The following is a 25417-nucleotide window of genomic DNA, read 5'->3' as shown; positions in this document are numbered from 1 at the left end:
GATATTGTTATTTAATAAAACTGAATATTAAATGCCAACTAATATATTCTTGAATATTTTGAAATGTTAAGATAACTGCTAAATGTCAGCTTAGACACGAGGACCATGAGACTTTTTATATTTATGAACATGCAAAATGCAAATGATCAGAGCCTGTCAAACCTGCTGCAGGGTCCAGACACCTCCTCAGACATTATCCACATTGCTTCTGTTGTTTCTGTTTTTTGGTCAGAATGACCAAAACATCTGACAAAATACTAAATATATCTTTCCAATAAACCAATCCAAAGAGAAACTATAAATTTGTTTAAATAAAATATAAATAAAGATTTCAGATGTAATTAATTAAAATTATCTTTAACATAAACTGATTTCCTGAACTGTATTAGAAAAACTTTAATTTGAGAAGCAGCATTTTGCATTTTATCCACTAATGCTCTTAAATATATCTGGACATTTCCATCTAAATCAAAACACTTTTTGTTGTTGTTAAGTGTAAAATCATTTACCTCAGTGTGTGCAGTTTACAGTTTGGACTCTTCAGTCCATCAGAGAGAAGCTTCACTCCTGAATCCTGCAGGTCATTGTTACTCAGCTCCAGCTCTCTCAGCACACAGTTTGAGGATTGTAGAGCTGAAGACAAACTCTCACAATTCTGAACAGTGAGTTTACACATCACCAGTCTGAAAATAATAATAATAATAAAAATTACACTTAAATTTTTTAGTAATTTGTTTAATGTAATAAATAATTACAATCAATCAATCAAGTGTTTGAACTCAGACCTCAGTGTCTCCAGTTTACAGTTTACAGTCTTCAGTCCATCAGAGAGAAGCTTCACTCCTGAATCCTGCAGGTCATTGTTACTCAGGTCCAGCTCTCTCAGCACACAGTTTGAGGATTGTAGAGCTGAAGACAAACTCTCACAAGACTGAGCGGTGAGATTACAGCACTTTAGCCTGTGTAGAGGACAAAAAGAAGATTGTTTTATTTTGTGTAAGTGTGCATGTAATTATTGAAGTGCCTATTAGGAGTGATTACTTCTCTGAATGTCTTTAATGGTCATAACAACACACATAGGAGCACTGGAAACACTGAACACAGGGCTCTGGCTTTCACTTTCTGAGTCCAAATAAATACATGATATCAGTGATTTTGATAGAGGGAACTCTCTGCTCAAAGCGTGTAAGTTAAAAAGTGGGTTACACAAGATGGATGCCATGACCCCAGCTATTATGGTGGCCACATCAGGGCCTCCAGCTATTGAGGATCTATGGCCAAAAACCTCTACAAAAAGTGGGCTTCTGCAACATCTAAATCATCATGGAGGGTTTTACCAGCTCCACTAAAGCTCTGTCCTCCAGCTGTTTATCCTTATCCACAGGATCTGCTCAGGTTTACTGTCCAGTAGTCCCTGCCTTGGCTTTGCCCTCCTCCCTGTGCATCTGCCTTATCCTGTACCCTGTCATGGTTTCATTAACCTGCCTCTCGCCCATCACCCTTCTCCACTGTAACACCTCCAGCTGGCTGAACTCATTCTTGTTTAGTGTATTCCTGTGAGAATCATAATCATCATTAGCATTTGCTATTTTCAGACTTCACAATATATAACAAAAAAAGCAAAAATAAGAATAATAAAAGAATCACTAGATTTAAAGAAGAATACAGGAGAGCAACTAACCAGCTTTATAGTAAACACTACTACACTAGTGGACTACTCTAATCAGAAGGCAATGACAGTTTTATCAGGGACACAGATGACTGTCACCTGATCATTATCAGCATAGAGAAGGTCAAAATAGATGGAATGAAGAAAACAACATCAGTGAGATCATTCCACTCTAACCAGAACCGACTCAATTTCCACACACACAAAACTAATACAACACATACAAATTCACAAGTCGAACATGAATCAATGATAATTTCAGCAGAAATTACACTTAAGAGCAATATTATAACTAGTATAAAAAGTTTTCTCATACTTGACTTTACATCTGAAACATGAAATATTCACACTAAATAAACAAAAAATAAAATGCATTACAGCATATGCTCGTTACTTTATCATACTTTTTTTTTTTGCACAATGTAAAAGTCATTTGTGGCAGCATTTATTTTAGGTAAACTTTCTTTTATTTTACCTCAGTGTCTCCAGTTTACAGTTTGGACTCTTCAGCCTATCAGAGAGAAGCTTCACTGAATCCTGCAGGTCATTGTTACTCAGGTCCAGCTCTCTCAGCACACAGTTTGAGGATTGTAGAGCTGAAAACAAACTCTCACAATGCTGAACATCGAGATAACTCCACTGTAGCCTGTGTAGAGGACAAAGAACAACAAAATCAGCAGTAAGAAATGAGCAGTGTTGAGTGTTCATGAGTCCAGTCTACAGTGATAAAATCAACACTGGAAATAAACTAATAAGTATACATTGATCAATCAATGAATACTCACAGAGCTCTTCTGCAGTTTCTCACAGCTGGTATCAGTCTCCATCTTCCCACATCTGATGTGTTCAGTTTATTAAAGTCTAACTCATCCAGCGGCTCCTCTGACATCTCAATCATGTAGGAGATTGTTGAGCAGTGAGCAGCAGAGAGATACTCCTCTGAGTGTTTGTCTGATTTCACAAACTCCTGAATCTCTCTGGCCAGAGTCTGATCTTTCACCTCCAGCAGACAGAGGAACAGATTGATGGATCTTTCAGCTGAGAGATCATCATTTGTCTTGATCCCATCTTTAATGTCCTGTGTGATTCTCCTGATGCTCTCTGAGCTCTTCTCTGTGTGTGTCAGCAGATCCTGGAAGAGTCTCTGATTAGACTCCAGTGAGACGCCCAGCAGGAACCACAGGAACAGATCCAGATGACCATTACTACTGCTGACAGCTTTATATGATGCTAAACTGAGCAGATCATACAGAGAGATCTCAGAGCTGGACTGTAAAAATTGAACATCTTCATATTCATTACCATCTGACACATCTTCATCATCTGAATATTTACTCTCATAAAGCAACATCAGTGGTTCTCTTCTATCTGTTAAATAGCAGTGAAACACAAAGAAAGCAGCCAGAAACTCCTGAAAGCTGAGATGGATGAAGCTGTAGACTTTTCTCTGATGAATCACAGATTCCTCCTTAAAGATCTCAGAAAAGATCCCAGAACACACTGAGGCGTCGGTGACATCTATGCCGCTCTCAATCAGGTCCTCCTCATAGAACATCACATTGCCCTTCATCAGCTGTCTGAAAGCCACTTCAGCGAGTTTGAGGATCACTCCTCTGTTGGACTGCAGGAGTTTCTCTGGATCTCTCTCTTCATACTTCTGCTTCCTCGTGTCGATCTGAATCAGCAGAAAGTGGATGTACATCTCAGTCAGAGTTTGAGGAATTTCTGCACTCACATCTTCTTCCAGGAGCTTCTGAAGCACAGTGGAGGAGATCCAGCAGAAGACGGGTATGTGGCACATGATCTGGAGGCTTCTTGCTCTTCTGATGTGGGAGATAATTCTGCTGGCTTGATGCTCGTCGCTGAATCTCTTCCTGAAATATTCCTCCTTCTGAGGCTCAGTGAATCCCTGAATCTCTGTCAGACGGTTGATGTATTTGGAGAGGATCTGATGGGCTGCTGCTGGTCTGGAGGTGATCCAGATGAGAGCAGAGGGAAGCAGATCTCCTTTCAGGAGGCTCCACATCAACACAGCCACTGATGAAGATTCAGTCACAGCACAAACTTTCTCCTCATCTGAAAAGTTGAGTGTGATTCTGCTTTCATCCAGACCATCAAAGATGAACACAACTCTACACTGCTCATAAATCTTGGGCTCCAGATCTTCAAGTTCAGGATGAAAGTCCAGCAGAAGTCTGTGAAGACTGTACTGATGATCTCTGATCAAGTTCAGCTCTCGAAATGGAAGCACAAACATGAAATCTACATCCTGATGGTCTTTTCCCTCAGCCCAGTCCAGAATGAACTTCTGCACAGAGTCGGTTTTCCCGATTCCAGCGATGCCTTTAGTGAGAACAGTCTTGATCTGGGCTTTCTCCTTCTCGATCTTCTCCTCATGTCCTGCTCCAGCTGAGGCTTTAAAGATGTCATTGCAGTAGACTGGAGTGTGTTGTGAGGGTTTTGTTCTGGCTCTTTTCTCCATCTGTAAAACGTCATGCTCTCTATTCACTCCTTCACTCTCTCCTTCTATGATGTAGAGCTGTGTGTAGATCCTGTTCAGGAGAGTTTGACTGTCTCCATGGTTGATTCCCTCAAATAATCTCTCATACTTGTTCTTCATGATGGTTTTGTGCTGGTTTTTGGCTCTCTGCAGTTCATCATTTTCTGGTTGGAGTGAATCCTGCTGCAGGTCTCCAGTCTGATCATCTCCATCCATACTGCAGGAACAACAACGACACAAAGAATGAATGAGTATGAGTGTGAAGATCCTTTAGTAAAGCCATGTGTGTTTTCTCTGAAACAGCTTAGACACATTACACAGATTTAATCCAGAAGCAAACTATAGTAATGCAGAAACTGTAGAGCAACTATAGAAACTATAGAAGCAAGAACCGGCCAGTCTTCAAATGTTTCTCATAGCTCTATTGTGAAGCACTTTACACACCACACACTGATCACGTCTAATGCTCAAAATGCTGTAAACATTTAACAGTCATTTATTTAATTCAGGATCAGGATTTCAGTAACAACACTGTAACATTGCTCCACTTTATTAATGTAATAAACAGAGAAGATTTAAACACAGTATCATTTAAAACAAGTTTCCTTTTCCATTGACTCTACTAACTCTTATCATTTTGAGTTTCAATACTTTAGTTACTTACTACTACTTCAGTACTTCACTAATGATCAAATTTGAGTGTTACGGTTGCCATATATTTGCAGAATTTTTGCCTTCTGTTTTCTCTCTCTGTTTTGTCTCTCTCGCTTTCTCCCAGCCTGTCATTTCCTTTAGGTCTGCCTTTACGAGAGCTGATTGGTCAGGAGATCAGTCGATCATCATTGGGCGCAAGGCGCGGTCATATAAAAGGATGCCAGGAAAAGCAGAGGAAAACGCTTTTCCTTTGATTTTGTTTTTGCTGACATGATTTAGTTTTTTGTTGTTTTTGCTTAACTTTTGTTTCGGTAAAATTATTTTGTATTACTTTTGCCCATGTTGAGCTACTTTGTGATATTTGTACATCTTTATTTGTTTGATACTTTCTGGCCAGCTCTTACCTGACAGTATTGAGAGATTTCAAGTTCACTCATTTTCTCAGAGTAAGGTGGATAGGGAAGATGTCGCACGACTTCCATTTTGCAAACACGTAGACAATCCATTCTTTAAAACACCAGGTAAGAAGTGATATATATATATATATATATATATATATATATATATATATATATATATATTCTGACATAAAATATATTTTATATATTAAATCCACAACTAATAGAGAGTAAATATAATATCTTGTAAAAAATAATCATATGAAATGTAGTGTGTAGACGAAATACCTCCATAATGCAAACAAATCCAGATCTCCAGAAGTGTGCGTGTCCTCCATGATGGATCTGAAAAGTTTGATCTCCAGCAGAAACTCTAGAGGAAACTGATGAACAATCACAGATCTCCAGTCATTGATCAGCCTTCAAAATTCAGCTAAATGCAGGAATAGATCAGCAGCTGAGACACATCACGAGTAAACAAACAAAATAATCACAGCCATCATCCGTTTGATTAGGATTAAATTATAATTATACATACAGATTCACATAAACCTTATGCCAAGTTCAGACTGTATGATTTTAGCCCCGATTCTGACTTGCCGACAGGTTTGGAGAAATCGCAGACAAATGCCTGAAATCACAGGCAAATCAGTGCTTGTGCACGCAAGTAATGCCTAGTTCAGACTGCGTGATTTTAGCCCCGATTTTGGCTCGCCGACAGGTTTTAAGAAATCGCCGACAAATGCCTGAAATCACAGGCAAATCGCCGCTCGTGCACGTGAGTGACAATCACACAGTATGAACTTTCAAAGATGCGATCTGAGAGAATCGCAAATGAGTCGCCGATGCCTGTGAGATATTTGGCATGCTAAATACCTAGAGCTGTCGGCGATTCAAATCATGCCGTGTGAATTGAGTTTTGACTGAAATTAATATTAGCGATCGCCTACAGCCAATGAGAGAGCAGCATTCACTTGTGTGTGCGTGTGTGTGTATACCTGCTGCAGGCCAGCGGGAGAAGTTAAAAGCACTCTTTTTCGGTTTATTTGGACCCACGAAATGGAGGGGAAACTAGAGGAGGTTTGACCGGACTCAGGAGCAACCGTGTCTGTTTGACGTTTCATACAGAAAGAAAGTAGTTTATCATCAACGTTGAGGAGAAATGGCTAATTCCCTTTAAACCCAGGTGAGCAAACATGGACATGTTCAACCCCATTAAAGGCTTCTTTCTCATTATGTAGTTAATAACAAAAGATATACTACATGTTTTTGGCTGTGAGACGTAGTTTGGATGGAGTTGTCGGAGTTGTCATTGTGAAATGAGTTTTGACTGAAAATTACATCAGAGAGAAGTTAAATGCGCTCATTTTCAGTTTATTTGGACCCAAGAATTGTAGGAAAAACGAATGTAAATTTGGCAGGAGCACCTGTGTCTGTTTGACGTGTCATGTGAGCAATATTACAATCTGGTCAAAAAATAAATAAAAAATTGAGGATAAATTGCTAATTCCCCTCAAATCCAGGTGAACAAATATGTATATTTTCTACTCTATTATGCTTTTACTTGTTATGTAGTTAATAAACAAATATATACTACGTGTTTTTGGTTGTTTCGGTTAAAACAAAGTTGTCTGTGATACAGTGTGAAAGCCCCTGTCCATATGGCTGTGTAAACAAAGCAGCAACAAAACGCTAGCCCAGACTGTCATGCAGTGTGAAAACAATAGAGGTAAAGTTGGTTTTATATTTGCACATTCGGACTTTGCCCTTAATAATATAATTTCATGAAATAATTATTTGGAAACTCTAAACAGTGAAATCATATTAGCCGCCAATGACTATCAAAGTACAACATTGCTCACAGTCAAATAATCAGTGTAATGTTGTTTTCAAGTCATACTTGCATGCTAAATCCGATCGAATATTCAAAGTAACATGGTAAACAATATAGAGACTTCTAAATAAACAAATGTGCGAATATAAAACTAACTTTACCAAAACATCGGTGACACGACTACTTTGAAAATCATGCAGTGAACTCAGCAATACAGGTTCTGTCAGGACATTAAATATATAAAGCTATTCAGTGTAGGTAAATGATGGATTCAACAAGCTTTTTCACTTTCGTTTCTGAAGGGTTATGTTGTGGCGAAAATTGTGACCAGGGGGCGCTGTTCCGTGAAATACTCTCTCGGGAACGCCCAGGTCGCTCATGCACGCGATCGTTAACGCGCACTCGCGCAGACATTACAAGTGATCAACGTCGAGCAGTGCTGTAAAGCATGTTAAAAAGCTGGATTCAGCAAACATGTTCATATTGAAAAACATATGAAATATATTGGAAAACTTTGATTTACTGAACTATGACTCACAGATTTCATCTTAATGGTCACACCCTATACAGTCTACGGTCACACGAGTTCAGTAAAAACATCCGTCACAAACACTCAGAACAGAGTAGATAAGGACATGCAGGGGCCCAAAGGACATGCGGGATTTACATTCAATCAAATGACATGCAGAGGGTTACATGCGTGACTTTACCTAAAGCAGTATTAACTGCTGGATGTGGAGAAGAAAGTTTAGACGCTACGCACCTCTTCTTCTTCTGGCTGTGCGTAGAGTCAGAGTGCAGAGTAAAACTGCACACCGCCACCTGCTGTATTGGAGAAAGTAACATCAGTCCTTCAATGTGGATTTCCCTGAATATAAAATGACTGCTTTCACTGCCTTCTCAAATTACCTAAGGTATTTCAGTTCCTACATAATGTAAGGATACATTCATTGAGTTTATTCTGTTCTTGTGTTTTCTTCATTTTTTTCTGCAGGAACCTGCTGGTATCCTGTAGGAATTATGAAATCCTGTAGGACAAAATGACAATATGTGCAGGCAACTCTACAGGTTTTAGAATCATGCAGTACTTTTTACAGGAATCCTGAAGGATTTATTTTTCCCCCTGCAGGACAGCTGCAGTACTGCAGGAATTATAAAATCCTGTAGGACACATTGACGATATGTGCAGGAATTTCTTACAGGTTTCACAGTGGATCCAAGCAAGTGACAAATCCTGCAGGATTTTATAATTCCTGCAGGAGTTATTTGCTGTAATTGGAATGAAAGAAAGAAATTCTGTCACTTGCTGTTAGCAATACAGTATGAGTTCTAAAAGATAAACAAAACAACAAACATACAAAAACTTAATAAATACAGAAATAAATAAAAGTATATGAATACATTATAGACAATTATAAAAATCAACCATTACTAAACCATTTAAATTATGCATTTGCATTTTACCTTTTATTTCTATACTTTTTTTGTATCATTTTTAAAAATGTCAATCCAGCTATCTGTTTTAATTCAACTCCTATCTGTTTCGTTGGATGCAAAAAACAAAAACAAAAAAACTGCAAGACTGATCCTTGATGTAGACACATGTTGAACGTATGTCTGTGCATTTCATGAGTTCAACAAGGTCTATCCCTTCTTCTTTTAAAATGTTTGTTGCTGTTATCCCTGATTCTCTGTCTTTTTGACATAAGCAACCTATTTTATTTTGTGTTCATTGCCTTTTTGTGGCAGCTGGAACTGGTGCCTCTTTTTAAGTACACTTTTTACTCAATTTTTATCCTTTAAAAAGAAGCAGCTTAGTGTTATTGTTAGTGCGATTGGTAAACATAATGTGTTTTCTGTAATGTTAGAGTAAATTGAATTAGTAAATTAATATGAACATTTCTTAAACATTTTAAATAAAATGCAAACTTGAAATAAGATTATTGCTGCCAATAACGTATAGGTCTATTTTATACACGTATAATAATTACAATATTTTAAGTTAATATGACTACTAATGTAGTATTTGACAAAATGGATTTGTGTAGACACAAAACAAACAGTTGTGGCTACAATAAACTATTTTCCTTTCATAGCTATTTCCTCTCTTAATAATTGTGAGATTATTATTATTATTTATTATTATTACATTTCTTGCCATTTTATAAGTTTTAAAAGCACTTTAAATGTACCTCAGGAAAGTCTCTTCTCCCCCGAACCCCTTATTCAACGTTGAATCAACATCGGTTTGCTATCTGAGAAGGTTTGTGTGTGAGAAGAGAGAGAGAGAGAGAGACAGAGAGAGAGCAGATATAGTGTAAAGAAAAAAAGATGGGCGAAATGTATCAGTAAGTCATGAATGCAACAGTAAGTGGCAAAAAAGCTAAACAAAAAATACTTTTATTTTGGCGTAGCCTGTGACGTCATCAGGCGGCGCCGCATCAGCGCTATGTTTCAACTGCAGTAAGGTTTGTTTTAAAACGTTTACAGATATAAACCGATTTAAAGTTAAAGTTCTGAAGTTTTAGGTTTTTTATACGATATTAAATTATGTTCCTGCTGTTGGAAATATTATTTTAACTTTTTATACAACGTAGTACTATTTCATTATCTGAGAGCTATTGTTTGAATAAAGTGTGTAATTAGTGTTTTAAAGAAACGTTTTACCCGATTTCTTTTTGTTGATTACTCATATGAAGACACGTTTAAAGAGAAGTTATCTTGTTTCTGTTCATTGTTTTATTTATTTTAAACAGGACATTTTTATTGTTTTGTTAATTTTAAACAGGATAAAGTGTCCAAACACAGAGTAAAACTGCTGCTGAAGCGACTGATCTCCACACTGTTATAAAGATGGCGTTTATTAAAGAGGAGAGTGAAGATGTGAAGATTGAAGAAACATTTACAGTTAAACAGGAAGATCTGCAGGAACAAACAGGTTGGTTTTTATTCTCACACACCAACTCAGTCATTTGATCCTCATTCAGATATATTTTAATAATAAAAATACTAAATTAAATCCATCTTGCAGCCCTGAGTGTACATAGAAGTATAGTTGGTTTTATATTTAGATATTCAGACTTTCCCCTTAATAATATAATTTCATAAAAGTATTATTTGCAAACTCTAAACAGTGAAATCATATTAGCAGCAAATGACTATCAAAGTACAACATTGTTCACAGTCAAATAAACAGTGTTAATGTTGTTTTCAAGTCACACTTGCATGCTAATTCCAATCAAATATTCAAAGTAACATGGTAAATAATATAGAGACTTCTAAATGAACGAATGTGTGAATATAAAACCAACTTTACCTCTATTGAGTGTACTGCCTAGGTCTCCTAAATGCACATAAGCACTTATTGAAAGACAGGAATGAGTTTCTTTCTTGTTACTCGTTCTCATGTCTTTTGTCATTATTTTATGTATTATTGTAAATTCCCTTTCTTTTTTTTCTTTTCTTTTTTTTTTTTTACCAAATTCTTCATGGGTTTAAACTTGTTTCTAGTAGTTGTTACTAATAGTGTCGGAGTTAGAACTACATTATTATAATAACTAATTACCAGGGCAATTGTATTTAAACAGGGTTTCCGCGAATCATAAAATGTCTTAAATTCCAAAATCTAAATTTTAGGCCTTAAAAAGTCTTAAAGTTACTAAAATAATGTGTTGTAGGTCTTAAATCTTTTCAAAACAAGTCTTCATTTTCCTTTGTTCATGTTTTGTTACTCAATCTGGCCAAAACCCACACAATCACCAACAATCTATCTCAATAAAACCTTAAACTTTTTATTTAAAAAAATGTCTTTTTTATCTAATTATCATAATATGTTAATTATTTTCCCTACAATAAAATTTGTTTAAACGTGCTCCATGTCTTTACTGCTGAGGACATTGACCTGGACAGATTGTTGTGCATAGATTTAGTTTATTATAGTTTTTAAAACTTTTAAAACATTTTTCATTTTTTATTATTTTAAAAGTTTATGTTGGAAAAAGTGTATTAATACAAGTAAAGGCTTGTTTTTACACAATATTTAAAATCTTTTGCTAAGAAGTATCTAAAATATTGTAATTTTATATTATTCATTTATTATTGTATTATTAAATGTATTAAAATCATAATATTTTTTAAGGGCAAATAAAAACCATTTTCATCTGGGCCATTTGAAAAATTCCTTAGCTTTTAGCCCTTTATGAGTATAAATTTTCATTCATAATGGTCTTAAAAAGTCCTAAATTTTATTTGGTGAAACCTGCAGAAATCCTGGTTTAAAGCATGTCAAAAACGTGGATGCCCACAATTTTAAACATGCTGAATGAAATGGACACTAAAGTAATTAATTATTATAAAATATTGTACATTAATCTAAACTATATGATGATGTTGTGGGACAACATGAGGCAAAATAAACAAATTATAGTAGAACAATAATGTTTAGCATTGCACTGACTACAACTGGCCAACAAACTAGTCTAAAATTGACTTTTGCTTCTTAAGAAATGGATTACAGCATGCTGATGATATGCAAACATTTGAGTGTAAAGTTCATCAAAATATTGACCATATTCTTTGTGTACCAGCAGACATTAAAATCTTTTTGCTTGAGACTTTATTTAAAGAATTAATTTTTAGATCCTAAAAACAGTGTTATGCTGCTAAGGCATGGGACGATAACTGTTTTCAAGGTATAAAGCTGACCAAAATATTCTGCTATATCATTCCTACTGTATATGTAGGGTTTTTATGTTTTAAGTTTTTCAGGACAACACTATCTCCAGCAGAAAAGATATCAAAAGATGCCATTTTAAATCATAAAGAAATCTGTGTTTCTGAAACTAATGAAGACAGCAAAAGTCAATGATTCGTTAGAATTATTCAGCCTGACATGTTTACTGCTCCAAAATACTTTCAAAGTTTCTCAAAAGAAAATATATTGTGTTCAAAGGGAAAATGTGTTTGTTTTTTTTACCCAGACATATAAAAAAAAATTTCATTTTAGAGCAGTAATCACAGTACCATGAAACTGTGATATTTTTATTCAAGGTTATTAGAATCTCATACTGGCCCTTGCCTAAAGCTGCTTAATGTTGCAAAGTCAAAATTTCTATTTTTATTATTTTTGTTTGTATGTATAGTCATGAACACACTTGTTTGCAGAGCAAGTAGTGTTAGTTTTCTGCCATTTATTATTCCTGGTCATTTCTCCAACAGGCACTTGAATTGGAAGTTCTAAAACATTAGCATATGAAATCAGGTCACTGCTATGACATGATTGACAATTTTTGTATGTCGCTGTTTGTCTTTGTGCTCTGTTTATGCTGAGAGCTGATGCTGAGTATTCTTCGGGCTTTTCACACTTCAAATGGAGAATCCTGGGTCATTCCCACTCTGAATAACAAAATCCTTGGTTATCTGTAAGCACGTTCCTCACTGCTCATGCTATACCAGGGGCTAACAAATAATCCTAGATGTTCATTAACAGACATTACACATTTCCAACCACCGGGTTAACATTATTATTTGTATATTTATGTTGTCACTGTCCCTGATTAGACAAACAGCAGGTCACCTTTTTTGATGGCATTTCTGCATCTTGTCAGGTATATAAAATGTCATCATGTAGGACTTCAGCTAAGCCTCGGGACATGCACAAAGACAATAAAACAAAGACAAAAGTACAAGTGAATGAAAACAAGTTGCAAAGTATGTCATCTTGCCATCTCCTCATTACTCCAGTTTACAGCAAACTGGCATTAAGCATTTGCACAAGTTCATTCATTCATTTTCCTTTGGCCCAACTGGGCCGAAAAAGGAAAAAGTTGAAGAGAAATTGCTAGTTCCCTTCAAAACCCAGGCAGTGTTTCCTCTAGGATTTTTTCCAGCTGTAGCGGCAGGCCTTTTTTAGACAGATCTACCAACTACCTGTGGTGTTATTTCAATGAGAATTGTCGTGACCCCAGTATTAGAAGTCGAGATCACATTTATGTAATAGCCTACAGCATGCAGATCTCTTTGCTTGTACATTTATGAATGTCTCTAATAGACCTACAGAACGATATTAATGCGTCCTGAAGTAAAGTGAAACGGCTATAGATCGTGCTTGCTGGCCTCACGCATCTGTCAGTCAGCCAGTCAGTCTGTCAGCACTTATTCTTAACGGGGTAAACAAATAATACACAGCACTACTACGATTACAGAGAAGTTTGCGCGGTTATAATTCACTCAACCTTTTAATACGTTTTGGCGTTTAATACGTTATTACCGGCTATTAAAAAAATAAATGTTTTGAATGAGAAGCTGTAATGTAGCCGTGGCGGGATGAATTTTGTCGTAGTGCCCCGCCATGGAAGAATGAATGTAGCGGAAACCATGCCAGGTGAGCAAATATATACATTTTCTACCCCAATAAAGGCTTCTTTCTCATTATGTAGTTAATAACAAAATATATACCACGTGTTTTTGGCTGTAAGACATAGTTTGGACAAAGTTGTCTGTGATTGTCCTTTTGTATAGTCATGCAGTGTGAAACTCCCTGTCGGCGATCCATCTTGCAGTGTAGACAAACCAATGACAAAACGCTAGACCAGATAGTCATGCAGTGTGAAAAACATCCGTAACACGAATATTTTGAAAATCATGCAGTCTGAACTCAGCATTAGTCCCTTTATTCATCAAGGGTTACCACAGTGGAATGAACCAGTATCTTTTTTAGCATATGTTTTAAACAGCGGATGTCCTTCCAGCTACAACCCAGTACTGAGAAGCATTTGCATAAGTTATATCAGTGTTTCCTTTAGGATTTTTTCCAGCTGTAACGGCAGGCCTTTTTTACACAAATCTACCAACTACCTGTGGCGTTATTTCACTGACAAATGTTGTGACTGCAGTATTAAAAGTTGAGTTCGCATTTATGTAATAGCCTACAGCATGCGGATCTCTTTGCTTGCCCAGGTAAAAAAGAAAAAAGTGCACTAAAATGCACTTTAAGTATACTTAGTAAACTTTTCAGTAATGTGCTAAAAGTGCTCTATTTTCGCACACTAATTTTGTACTTAATGTACTAAACGATAGTATTAAGTATATGTTAAGATAAACTTAATACCATCTAAGTGTACTCAACTGTGCTACTGAGACACCCTAAAAATTAAACTAAAATGTGCTTTTAACATACTATATCTGTATTTAAAAAAAAATATGTTTAGTTACAACTAGAAATTAGCTTGAACCCTAATTTTAAACATTTATAAATATTTTTGAGAATAGCTTAAAGTATAATAGTAATATATTAAAACAATATACAAATTGTAAAAAAGTGTGCTAAATACTGTATTAAAAGTGCTCGATTTTGCCAAACTAATTTTGTATTTAATGTACTAAAAATTAGTATTAAGTACATTTTAAGAACAGTGAAAGACCAGTTGCAATGAATAAAAACAAAGAGTCAGGAATGAAATAAAATAGAAGGAAATTTAATTACTTTTTTTGTAGTTTTGACAGCAAGAAATCAGCTTCAGCACTCTCCATGAGCTCCACAGGTCGACCTTCCTTACATTCAGAACACAGTGATATTTATGCTAACAGAGTCAACAAACCTGTGTCATTAGATTGTTTAGACATCCTCACGTAATTGGTTAGACAAAAGATAATTAAGTAGAAGGATAAACAGTCCAGAACAATTTTAGAATATGCAATGTAAAACATATGTATCCTTAGATTATCATATTATTGACTACACTGGATATACACAAACATTTCATCCCTTCTGCATACCCATTCTTGGCTTTCCTGATCATTCCTTGACCCACAACACACACATACTTCAAGACAATAATGTTTTGGTAAGATTACCACACTCAAAATCAATTTAAGTGTTAGTGATAATTGCATTCACATTAAGTGTTCTTAAGTACAACTTTTGGGAAAATGTACTTCTACTATATTACATTACTAATAGATTTTTTATATATTAACTTATTTTAAACTTAAACAGTGTACTAAAAATCAACTAATGTTTAAAGCATTTAAAGCACACTTTTGAAAAACACACTAATAAAACTCTTTTTGGTGTTTTTTTTTCTGTAGTGTACTTTATTGTAGTGCACTAAACATTTATTTAAGTATTACTGGTATTTAAATTACTTTTGTCAAGTGTACTAAAGTCCTGCTGAAGTATAAACATACTTTTAATTAGTATATTTATAGTGTAAAACCATCAAACTTTTATTTAACACAAAAAATAACAATGTACTAAAAATGTATTTGCGGGTATTTAAGTGTATTTTAATTGCATTTAGATATATTATTTTTCACCTGGGATGTCATCTCGCCATCTCCTCATCACAGTTTACAGAAAACGTGGCATTAAGCTTTTGCAAAAGTTCATTCATTCATTTTCCTTCGGCTTAGTCCCTTTATTTATCAGGGGTCGCTGAGAAAAATTTGCATAAGTTGTTTACAATAATGCAAACTCACTAATATAAGCTGAATTATGCACACTTGCTATGAACATGCAGGATTTGTCTCAATCGGGTCTTCTAAGCAAGTTACAAATGTTTAAATCCAGTGGAAGATACACATAAGGGAACACAACATGAGTAATCTAAAGCGAGTGCATTTGATCATTTGCATTTAAAGCCACAGGCACAAAAACAGCTTGGTTTTTCTCTGACCCCCAAAATGAAATATTCTGCAAGGTATATGATCTGATTTTGAGCCGAAACCTCAGACACATTCTGGGAACACCAAAGACTTATTTTACATCTTGTAAAAAAAAAAAAAAAAAAAAAAAAAATTTAAATTAGCCTCACCATTTACTCTCCCTTAATAAGTTATCCCTTGGTTCTTTTGAGCACAAGATATTGTAAAAAAAAATGCAAGCTTCCTTTGTGTTTCAAATGAAAGGAAATGTTTAAAACCACATGACGGAGAGTAAATGTTAATTGGTTATTTTTATTTGTGGGTGAAACATCCATTTCATGCTTATCGCTATGTGGCTTCATACTAAAGTTCACTTTTTTGTTGTTTTTTAAGACCTGATGGTGCTGAAAGAAGAGTCTCATCAATGGAATGAAATGGAAGAGCAACACCAAGACATACCGACTGATGAAAAACCCACACTTACTAAAAAAACTTCATCACGTGGAAGACCTCGGAAATCCAAATCTAAGTGTAATTTTAGCAGTAAACAGAGTAGAAAGACTTTTAGTCAAAAGCCAAAGCTTGATGTTCACATGAGAGTTCACAAAGGGGAGAAACCTTGCACCTGCAAACAGTGTGGAAAAAGCTTCTATACTATAGGAAACTTAACAGTGCACATGAGAATTCACACTGGGGAGAAGCCTTACACCTGTGAACAGTGTGGAAAGAGTTTTTGTCAAAAAGAAAACTTTAAAACCCACATGAGAATTCACACTGGAGAGAGGCCGTACACATGCCAACAGTGTGGAAAAAGCTTCTATCATGCAGGAAACTTGATAATGCACATGCGAATTCACACTGAGGAGAGGCCTTACTCTTGCCCTCAGTGTGGAAAGAGTTTTAAGCAAAATGGCAACCTTGAAGTCCACATGAGAACTCACACTGGAGAGAAAGGATTTACTTGCACACAGTGTGGGAAAAGTTTTGTTAAAAAACAAAACCTTGACATTCACATGAGGATTCACACCGGAGAGAAACCTTACACATGCACAGAGTGTGGTAAAAGTTTCACATATAAAAGCTCACTCAATCACCACATGAGAACTCACACCGGAGAGAACCCGTTTGCATGTGCTCAGTGTGGAAAGAGCTTATCAACCAAATCTAGCCTCATGAACCACATGAATGGTCACACTGGAACCATAGTGTTCACATGTGATCAGTGTGGAATTAAACTCACACGCAAAGACTACATTAGGCGACACATGAAGACTCACTCAAGAGAGGATCATTTTAGATGCAGTGAGTGTGGAAAGGGCTTTACCCATAAAAGAAGCCTCAGCGCTCACTTGAAGCTTCACAATGCAGAGCAGAGTCCTGAAAAATGAGGCCTTGTCCACACAAACACTGGTATATTCAAAACGGCAGCTTGTTCATGTAGTTTGGCTGTTCATTCATGTAAAGTTTATTTATAAACTACTTTCAAGAGGATCACATGCTTATGATTGTCCACAGCTGGTCCTGCATTAGCTAACACATGATTCACTAATCAGATAATTCCTAACTCACTATAAATAACCAGAGTTTCTTACCTCAGTTATTGGTTACATGCAGGGCCGGAGCAAGCTGAACTGCCGCTCTAGGCAGAGGACAATCACGCCACCCTCAACCCCAATGTGAAAACGAATGTGACCGGTTATGAAAATGAAGTGAGGTAATCGCGGACCTCTATTCTGCCCCCCTATGCGCGAATATAACTGAGGACGCGCGAGTGCTGAGGGATGTGTCACGAACGCCGCCCTCTCTATTCTGTCGCCTATGCACGAATATAACTGAGGACGCGGGTGGTGAGGGAGGTGTTGCGGACATAACTGACTACGCCGTTTGTTATAAAGTAGTGTCTCACAGACTGTACTTTGGTTTAAGGTACTTGAAGACGGATGAGTTAACATCACTGATGAGGACCTACACTATTAGTTGTCTTCAATAAAGTTTTCTGCCTGTAAGAACTTTGGTCAGCTTCCTTATTTCATCTGTTAGAGTCATCTATACATTGGCAAGCCACACAAGAACGGTTAAGCCAAATACAGCAAAATATAACAATGTGCTTTAACTTATTATGAACCAATAACCATATTTGTGCACAGTGCACATTTGCAAACAGTTTATTAATTTACCAAACAAATGATCGGCTCTGAAAAAGAATTAGAAAGATTAGGGAGGAGAAAATATTTGAGGAGATGCAGGGAACACTGTCCTACACCCTCAGATTGTGTTTTTGATAACTCACATTGTTTGATTGTCACTCGCCTGAACAAACAAAGATTTACATCCAATTTTGTGCTTTTGTCTGCAATTTCACAAAACTTGTTAGTGGATAAACTCCTGTGGTGTGAACTCGCTGTAAGGCAATGACAGTGAGCGACCGATACAGACTCCCTGAAGCCCTGTTCAGACAATGCCTTTTGCCAGTTACGACAGATCAGATTTGTGTCAGATTATGAGATTTTAACTTGATCAACTCTTGATGTGTTGTGGGTAACAAATGAAGACTTTGATTTCAAAACACTACACATTTATTTTGATGGACTAATTTGAGAAAAGAAACAAGTTTTCTTTCTGAAGACAATTACAGTCTCTGTAGACAACTTGTTGCCTTTAAAGATGCAATGTAAAAACTCCCATATTACTACAAATAAATGTATTTAGATTCATTATTATTATTAGATTCATAAATGTATTTAGATTCATTATTATTATTAGATTCATAAATGTATTTAGATTCATTATTATTATTATTATTTATATTATGATATATCTATAATCTGGAACAAAGAAGTGAATTGCACTGATTCTGGAGAAATTAGTCAAACTGACTCTCTCATGTGTATTGTGATTGGCTGTTTGCTGCACTTGTGTGTATTGTGATTGGCTGTTTGCTGCACGTCACACTTTAAGCTGCATTTGCTCCAGAGTTGATCACAAACTAAAGTAAACTTTACGGTTTATATCAAGCCTTGTCAAATCATTTAACATCGCCGTAACCAGGTTGGGTTTATTTGATTTTGTCAACTTCCAGAGCTTTATCTTTAAACCAGAAGAAGGAGGGAAAATGCACTCACTCTGCATAGTGACATCTTGAAATAATATTTAAACTAGCCTAATAGACCAGGGGTTCTCAACCTTTCACAAGCTGCCCTCACCCCCAAAAGCTGGTTCATTGCAGTTGTATATAGTGTAAATAAACTAAATACGGCGTCATGTTTTATACGTTTGCAGCCTCTGCAACTTCCATCCATCATAAAAATTTATTTGGATGATTTGACTTTCCGCCGTTTTCTAAAGTCTTTGAGCGCAGCACACAAAAACTAAATTGACATACTGCAGTCACACTTCAAAATGTGGTGTTTTTACATTTATAACATTTGAGCACAGTTCAGCAAAATACATCACATGATCTGACGACCAAGAGATCTTAATTTACCATCACCAAACGATTAAAAATGTGGCACTGATTTCATACAGAGTTCATACAGACACAGCCTAATGAAAACCAAGGTTTTCTAAGCACTTTTTCCAGCACCTATTTTTATTTTCAAAACTGACACGCAACATATTGAACACCTGAAATGTATTCTCAGCAACCCATTAAAGCATTGCATAGGAACCATCTATTGATTTATTAAAGAAAACATTAATAAGATATAATAATTAGTTAATAATATATTTATAATTAAGAATATAATAAACCAAAATTGACACGCAATGTATTGAACACCTGCAATGTCTTCTCAGCAATTAATAAAAATACTGCATAGGAACTATCTATCGATTTATACAATTAAAAAAAAACATTTATTAACAACAATAATAATTGATCATATATTAATAATATAATAAGCCTGCACTAAATGTGCCTGTGATTTTTGTATTTTATTTGTTGATGTTCTCTCACAGATGACAAGTTTTAGTAAATAATACTAATATATTACAAATTACTCTTTTAAAAAACTACACTGAGTACTAGTTAATTACTTTTGAGGAAAAACTCAGATTTTCATTATGGCCCTTTTTAAGAATAAAACTATTTAAATGGTTTAACTGCCTACATCACAAGGCTACATATAGGAATTTGCATTAACAAAGTATGGTCGATTTTTCCTTTCATGACATTGACTCAATTTCAATAGTACTGGCACAACTACCACATACTTTAAAGGCCATAGAGACACTTTTTGTCCATTTGTAAACAATACTTCCAAGCTTTGAAATGTTTAATTAAAGTATATGATGAAAATATTTAAATTTGGGGTTTTATTTACATATTGTACACTATTGTCCTATTTGCTCATTGTTGTCTATACAACATTTTATTTTACACTTGATCTTAAACTGAAATAATTTTACACAAGGACAAGGACACTGTCAGTGATAAAATAATAAAACAAATGACTTCGTTTCACTTCGTATTTGAAATATGACTCTACATTTCTCAAAGCAGTGCTTTAAGAGCCTTATTGTTTATTTTGATAAATGTAACAAATTGTTTGACCTGTAATGCCTGCACAATTTAGTGATGCTTTAAGACCAATCAGAACACCCCTATTATGTATAAATCACATAAATACCTCATCCAGAAACATTTCTGGCATAATTATTTTGTCGTAAAGAAATAAAAAGTTTCACCTTTGCTAAAAGTTCTGGTAGTATAATATAATAACAGTGTTATTTGCAAACTCTAAATAGCGAAATCATATAAGCAGCCAATGACTATCAAAGTACAACATTGGTCACAGTCAAATAAACAGTGTTAATGTTGTTTTTAAGTCATACTTGCATGCTAATTCTGATCGAATATTCAAAATTAAATGGTAAACAATATAGAGACTTCTAAATGAACGAATGTGTGAATATAAAAAAAAACTTTACCTTTATAACTCGCCATCGGGAGAGACGAGAGTGAAACGTGTTTATAAAAAATGTAAAATATATTATAATTTTTTTATGAAATAATGACTGTTTTGGTCTAATTTAGCAGCAGAAAGAGATCCGATGAATCCAAACAAAGATAACAAATTTGCACGTGCCCAAGTGTCTGGCTTAAGAAGTTCTTGTAACTCAGAAAACAGCACTTCAGGATCCCTATTGCTTTCAGATGATCTGGTGTGTACACCTAATGACAAAACAGCTTCTCTGACGAGTTTTCCATTGTCATGTCTTTTTGACCTAAGGGTATGAACCTAGCTTTTTGAAGGTCACACTGGATTGTGCTGCACAGCCATCTTCAAATGAACTGCATCAAAGACAACCCAGGTGGGACTTGAACCCACAATCCCCAGCTTCGAAGGCTGGTGCCTTATCCATTAGGCCACTGGGCCATGTCACTAATTTCTATCAAGTATCTCTTGTATGCCTTCAACAAGACTCTTCTTCAGGGCTTGTTGGTCTCGTGCTATGATTCTCACTTAAGGTGCGAGAGATCCTGGGTTCAAATCCTAGATGAGACCTATGTCTGTCACAGAAAAAGCAGTGGTGATGTGCTGTGCTGTCTAGGGTGTTTATATGTTAATTGTAGCACATTCAGCTGTGTTTTCAGTTAATGAACATGTTGTGGACTTCTGATCTAAATCAGTATAACTTGTACGATTATACAGACAAAAAAGAAGCGTCCTATCGGATTTCTTTGAAGGATTTCAATTAGAATTATGATCATATTTTGCAACCATTCCTATAGGATTGTTTTAAAGTACAATACATAAAAATCCTTTAGGATAATTTCTACAACATTTTAATTGGATCCAATTTATATCTTAATTAAGATATGCTTTTCTATTGTCTCTCTTAGCCTATTATACAATAGTTTTGAATGTTTAATGCACAAATTTCCAAACTAACATGTCTATACCAAAAACATATACAATGTCGCTAGCCCAAACTGTGGGCTGGCCCACTCAAAACAGACGTTCACTGTGGGCCCATAGCAAGTCCGCACAAAGTGTAGTGTATATAGCCACAATGGGCGAAGTATAGGTATACTATCTGGGTCAGAAGTATGTCCTATGAGCATGCTCTGTGGGCATTTAGTAATTAACAAGTTAGGTCCCACTAATACTAAGTTGAGTCCAGGCACAAAATGTGCCTATAAGGTCCCAGTAAAGCCCTTTTATGCAGGGCCATTGTGGCTTTAACACAAAACAAAACTAGTTCACTTCTACTATGTAGCAAAATAGCACAATATCACTTCAAATGCATAATTACATATTTTGAAAGCATAAAGTAAAATCAGTAATAAATGAAGCATCTAAAAATATAAAGACAACATGGACTATTTTTCAAAGGTTTGGGACAAAACTGCTTTAGTTTATAAAAATGCAGATATAAAAGTAACCTTGTAAATAATTATTCCTTTTTAATATGTTAGCTTTTCCAGTTGAATATGTTAAAATATAATTTATTCCAATGATGTTAAAGCTGCATTTGAGGCATTTGTGTCCTGAATAAAATAATTTGAGACAAAACAACAAAACATATAAAAATATACTTAGTTAGAAGAAAAACAAAGTAAGATTTTCATGTTTGTATTTTCTCTACCATTTGTACCTTAAAGGGTCACGAAACTCCAAAACACATTTTTTGAGCTGTTGACAATCATATATGTGTCCCACACTGCTAAAAACACTATTTGGACACAAATATTTCACTAAAAAGTGTAAATTGGTTGTTTTTGCGTTATTTCAAGCAAATTTGTACTTCCGGTTTGAAACTAATTTTTGAAGCTGCGTCTCAACCATGAGATAATAGCGTGTATTCCAGCGTGCAGACTGGATGTCTGTGCCAGAGTGTGTCTTATTACGTCTTACAGTGCGGCTCGAAGGACATCTTTTGCATTCAGAGCTGCTTTCGTGAAGAGATCATCGGCAACACTGCTCGAAGTTTACCATGGAGGTGAAAAGGAAGCTCCCTGACAAGGAATTGAACCCAGGCCACAGCGGTAAGAGCACTAAGTCCTAACCACAAGACCACCAGGGAAGGCCTGGCTAAAGGTTGCCCTCTAGCCTAGCTGTGGGCCTCCACCCAGGTGTGCTGCAGCTGCTCTGACAAAAATAACTCTAACGTTTGCAACCTCCTCCTGGAGAAGAGAAAGTCTCAGAGCCTGGTTCACAGTTCTTCTATGGAGGGACTGTCACATGCTCTGTGTAAAAGCATCCTATCGACACCACAACTTGCCATGACAACAAAGCACAGCATGCGTTGAAGGAACTCCATGTTTACCGGTCCATGTCCTCTTTCCAAACAGCATGCTAATGAGCACTCATTGAACAGTGTGTGCCAGTGGCGCAATGGATAACATGTCTGACTGATCAGAAGATTCTAGATTCGAGTTTTGGCTGGCTCGATCAGGATTTATTGCATTGCTCTCAGTCAGTGCACTGCAGTTGCAGTTTGCCCCTGCCGGAGTTGTTCGGTTCTACTCTGGAGTGAATCGAGTTTCTGGGGCCGCCAGCACAGAGCCTGTGGGGTGCTCTCCTGGGTTCAAAGGCTGCCCCAACCGCTCTCATGTCTTGGTCCCGTACATCCCTCAGGACTTCCAGAAGAAACCAGTACAGCCACTCTCCTGGGAAGACAGCAGTGACAGCTTGTAAACCAAAATGTTTGCTGTGAGGCTAAGGCGTTCTACTGCAGCACAGATACGCATTCGAAAAGCATACAATATTCAAAAACAAAGTGCCAACCTAAAACAAGATTGCAGTCAAAATGACCACCTCAGACAAGTGTGAGCAATGTTTCAGTCTCTGTTATACGTCGGCATATATGCCACACAGTGCAGACGCTCATACTACTGAAAAGGAAGTTACCTGACTGAGAAAGGTATAAATAGAAATCGGAGCCTGCTCCAAACGACCTGGTCAGCCCCAAGTGGGCTGTAAAAACCTCCTGGAGTTTTCATTCATTTAATGTCTGGTACAAGACACTGCGTCCAACCAGTTATGTTTGAATGTCAAACCTACCCCAATCCTTAAACCAACCTCACAGTTTCCTGCTGTGTTTTATCAACCTCCCAACCTACCCCAACTCTTAACCCAACCTCACAGTAACAAACCTCCATGTGGGTTTCATTGATTCAATGTCTCGTACATGGCACAGAATACAACCTATCGCAGTTTATTAAAATCACACCTACCCCAGCCCTAGGCCCAACCACATGGTAACCTGCTGTGTTTTATTCAATTTTACTCCTACCCCAACCCTAAACACAACCTCAGAGTAAGCAGTTTATATATTTTTTATTTTTATGAATGTCTACTACAGCTACATCAAGCGCAAACCCAGCCTACGTGCGGTATAAGTGCCTACCACTTAGAGGTCATCCAGCCGACTTGCAGTGTAATCTCCTCCACTTGTAGGTCTCTGAGCTGCAGCAACACCTAAGGGCTCTGACACACAGAAACAAAAGAAACCATTGCTTTTAACCTACTCTTGGAGAGGAGAGAGTCTCCGACCCTGGATCTCAGGTCTTCTATGGAGGGACTGTCAGGAATCCTGTAAGAGCATCCCATCCACACAACCTCTTGCCATAAAAACAAAGCAGAATGTGTGGTGAAGGAACTCCGGGTTGACAGAGCCTTGTCCTTGCTTCAAGCAAAGTGCTAACAAGGTGCTGAACAGAGTGACGGTGGCACAAAGGTTAGCGCTTATGACTACGGATCAGAAGGTTCTCGGTTTACGGAAACCAAGAAACTGTGTATGAGAGAGTGCGTAAGTGTATGAGTGGCACTTGTGCAAGCGGAGCAGGGACGTGCCAGCGATCAGAATGAACTGGAGTTTGTGCCAAGACTGGGATTCAAGTGTGGCAGTTCCCATATGGTCTAGCGGTTAGGATTCCTGGTTTTCACCCAGGCAGCCCGGGTTCGACTCCCGGTATGGGAAGGCTTGAGTGCTTTTGCTTCTGTCCTTTTTGGCCAGCGGTCGGTCTGCAGCTACCTTATAGGATGTGGTTGTGGAACTGCCCCGTAAGCCTTCGATAGCTCAGTTGGTAGAGCGGAGGACTGTAGGTGGGATGATGGCAATCCTTAGGTCGCTGGTTCGACTTCGGCTCGAAGGACATCTTTTGCGCTCAGAGTCGCTTTCTTGCCTTCGCCAAGTGAGTTAACCACTCCTCAAAGTTCAGCATGGAGGTCAAAAGGAAGTTCCCTGACCGGGAATCGAACCCGGGCCGCGGCGGTGAGAGCGCCGAATCCTAACCACTAGACCACCAGGGAAGGTGTGCGTAAAGGTTGGCCTCAAGTCTAGCTGTGGGCCTCCACCCAGGTGTGCTGCAGCTGCTCTGACAAAAATAAATAACGTTTGCAACCTCCTCCCGGAGAAGAGAAAGTCTCAGAGCCTGGATCACAGTTCTTCTTGGGAGGGACTGTCACATGCTCGGTGTAAGAGCATCCTATCGACACCACAACTTGCCATGACAACAAAGCAAAGCATGCTTTTAAGGAACTCCATGTTCACCGAGCCGTGTCCTCTTTCCAAGGACCATGCTAATGAGCACTGCTGATGCGGACTGGGCCAGTGGCGCAATGGATAACGCATCTGACTACGGATCAGAAGATTCTAGGTTCGACTCCTGGCTGGCTCGTTCAGCATTTTTTTGCGTTGCTCTCAGTGCAGTGCGGTCGCGGTTTTCCCCTGCCGGAGTTGTTCGGTTCTACTCTGGAGTAAATCGAGTT

General features: G+C 37.1%; 4 protein-coding genes and 5 non-coding genes across 23 annotated transcripts in view; 6 read left to right on the top strand and 3 right to left on the bottom strand.

Moving 5' to 3' along the window:
• The window catches only part of LOC148681379 (protein NLRC3-like), a 134468-nt gene extending 126616 nt beyond the window's left edge, over positions 1-7852 (bottom strand). For 5 of the 13 annotated variants that reach the window (XM_088650110.1, XM_088650107.1, XM_088650106.1 and 2 more), the window contains exons 1-6: positions 7766-7839; positions 5510-5604; positions 2455-4386; positions 2145-2315; positions 786-959; positions 510-683 (exon numbers count right to left, since the gene is read on the bottom strand). In XM_088650110.1, the coding sequence (XP_088506236.1) occupies positions 510-683; positions 786-959; positions 2145-2315; positions 2455-4386; positions 5510-5559 (2501 nt within the window). In that variant the 5' untranslated portion in view covers positions 5560-5604; positions 7766-7839. Of the gene's footprint in view, positions 1-509; positions 684-785; positions 960-2144; positions 2316-2454; positions 4387-5227; positions 5331-5509; positions 5605-6219; positions 6330-7765 lie in introns of all 13 variants that reach the window. The other 8 variants (XM_088650111.1, XM_088650108.1, XM_088650102.1 and 5 more) reach the window with 5 other exon arrangements.
• LOC148681268 (uncharacterized) overlaps positions 1-25417 on the top strand; it is a 482092-nt gene that overhangs the window by 136643 nt on the left and 320032 nt on the right. The window lies entirely within an intron of this gene.
• LOC141377041 (uncharacterized) overlaps positions 1-25417 on the top strand; it is a 441555-nt gene that overhangs the window by 170922 nt on the left and 245216 nt on the right. The window lies entirely within an intron of this gene.
• LOC148681378 (uncharacterized) lies at positions 9473-17704 on the top strand. Of its 2 annotated transcripts, none has more exons than XM_088650597.1 (3): positions 9473-9518; positions 9844-9993; positions 16092-17704. In XM_088650597.1, exons 2-3 carry the CDS (start codon positions 9909-9911, stop codon positions 17084-17086), a joined length of 1080 nt encoding a protein of 359 aa, XP_088506723.1. In that variant the 5' UTR covers positions 9473-9518; positions 9844-9908; the 3' UTR covers positions 17087-17704. The 2 variants fall into 2 exon arrangements, with proteins under 2 accessions (XP_088506723.1, XP_088506722.1); XM_088650596.1 differs by having other exon boundaries at positions 9473-9523.
• On the bottom strand, positions 21004-21076 carry trnar-ucg (transfer RNA arginine (anticodon UCG)). The gene has a single exon. It is a non-coding gene; the product is annotated as a tRNA-Arg (tRNA).
• On the top strand, positions 24555-24626 carry trnae-uuc (transfer RNA glutamic acid (anticodon UUC)). Its single transcript has one exon. It is a non-coding gene; the product is annotated as a tRNA-Glu (tRNA).
• Positions 24715-24801, top strand: trnay-gua (transfer RNA tyrosine (anticodon GUA)). The gene is given in 2 exon segments: positions 24715-24751; positions 24766-24801. It is a non-coding gene; the product is annotated as a tRNA-Tyr (tRNA).
• On the bottom strand, positions 24887-24958 carry trnae-cuc (transfer RNA glutamic acid (anticodon CUC)). The gene has a single exon. It is a non-coding gene; the product is annotated as a tRNA-Glu (tRNA).
• On the top strand, positions 25254-25326 carry trnar-acg (transfer RNA arginine (anticodon ACG)). Its single transcript has one exon. It is a non-coding gene; the product is annotated as a tRNA-Arg (tRNA).

The sequence above is a fragment of the Danio rerio genome, chromosome 4 (genome assembly GCF_052040795.2).
Source record: "Danio rerio strain M-AB ecotype USA chromosome 4, GRCz13ab, whole genome shotgun sequence".
Taxonomy (NCBI): Eukaryota; Metazoa; Chordata; class Actinopteri; order Cypriniformes; family Danionidae; genus Danio; species Danio rerio.
Note: the sequence above shows the minus strand (reverse complement) of the source record. Positions and strands in the feature narration are given on the sequence as shown.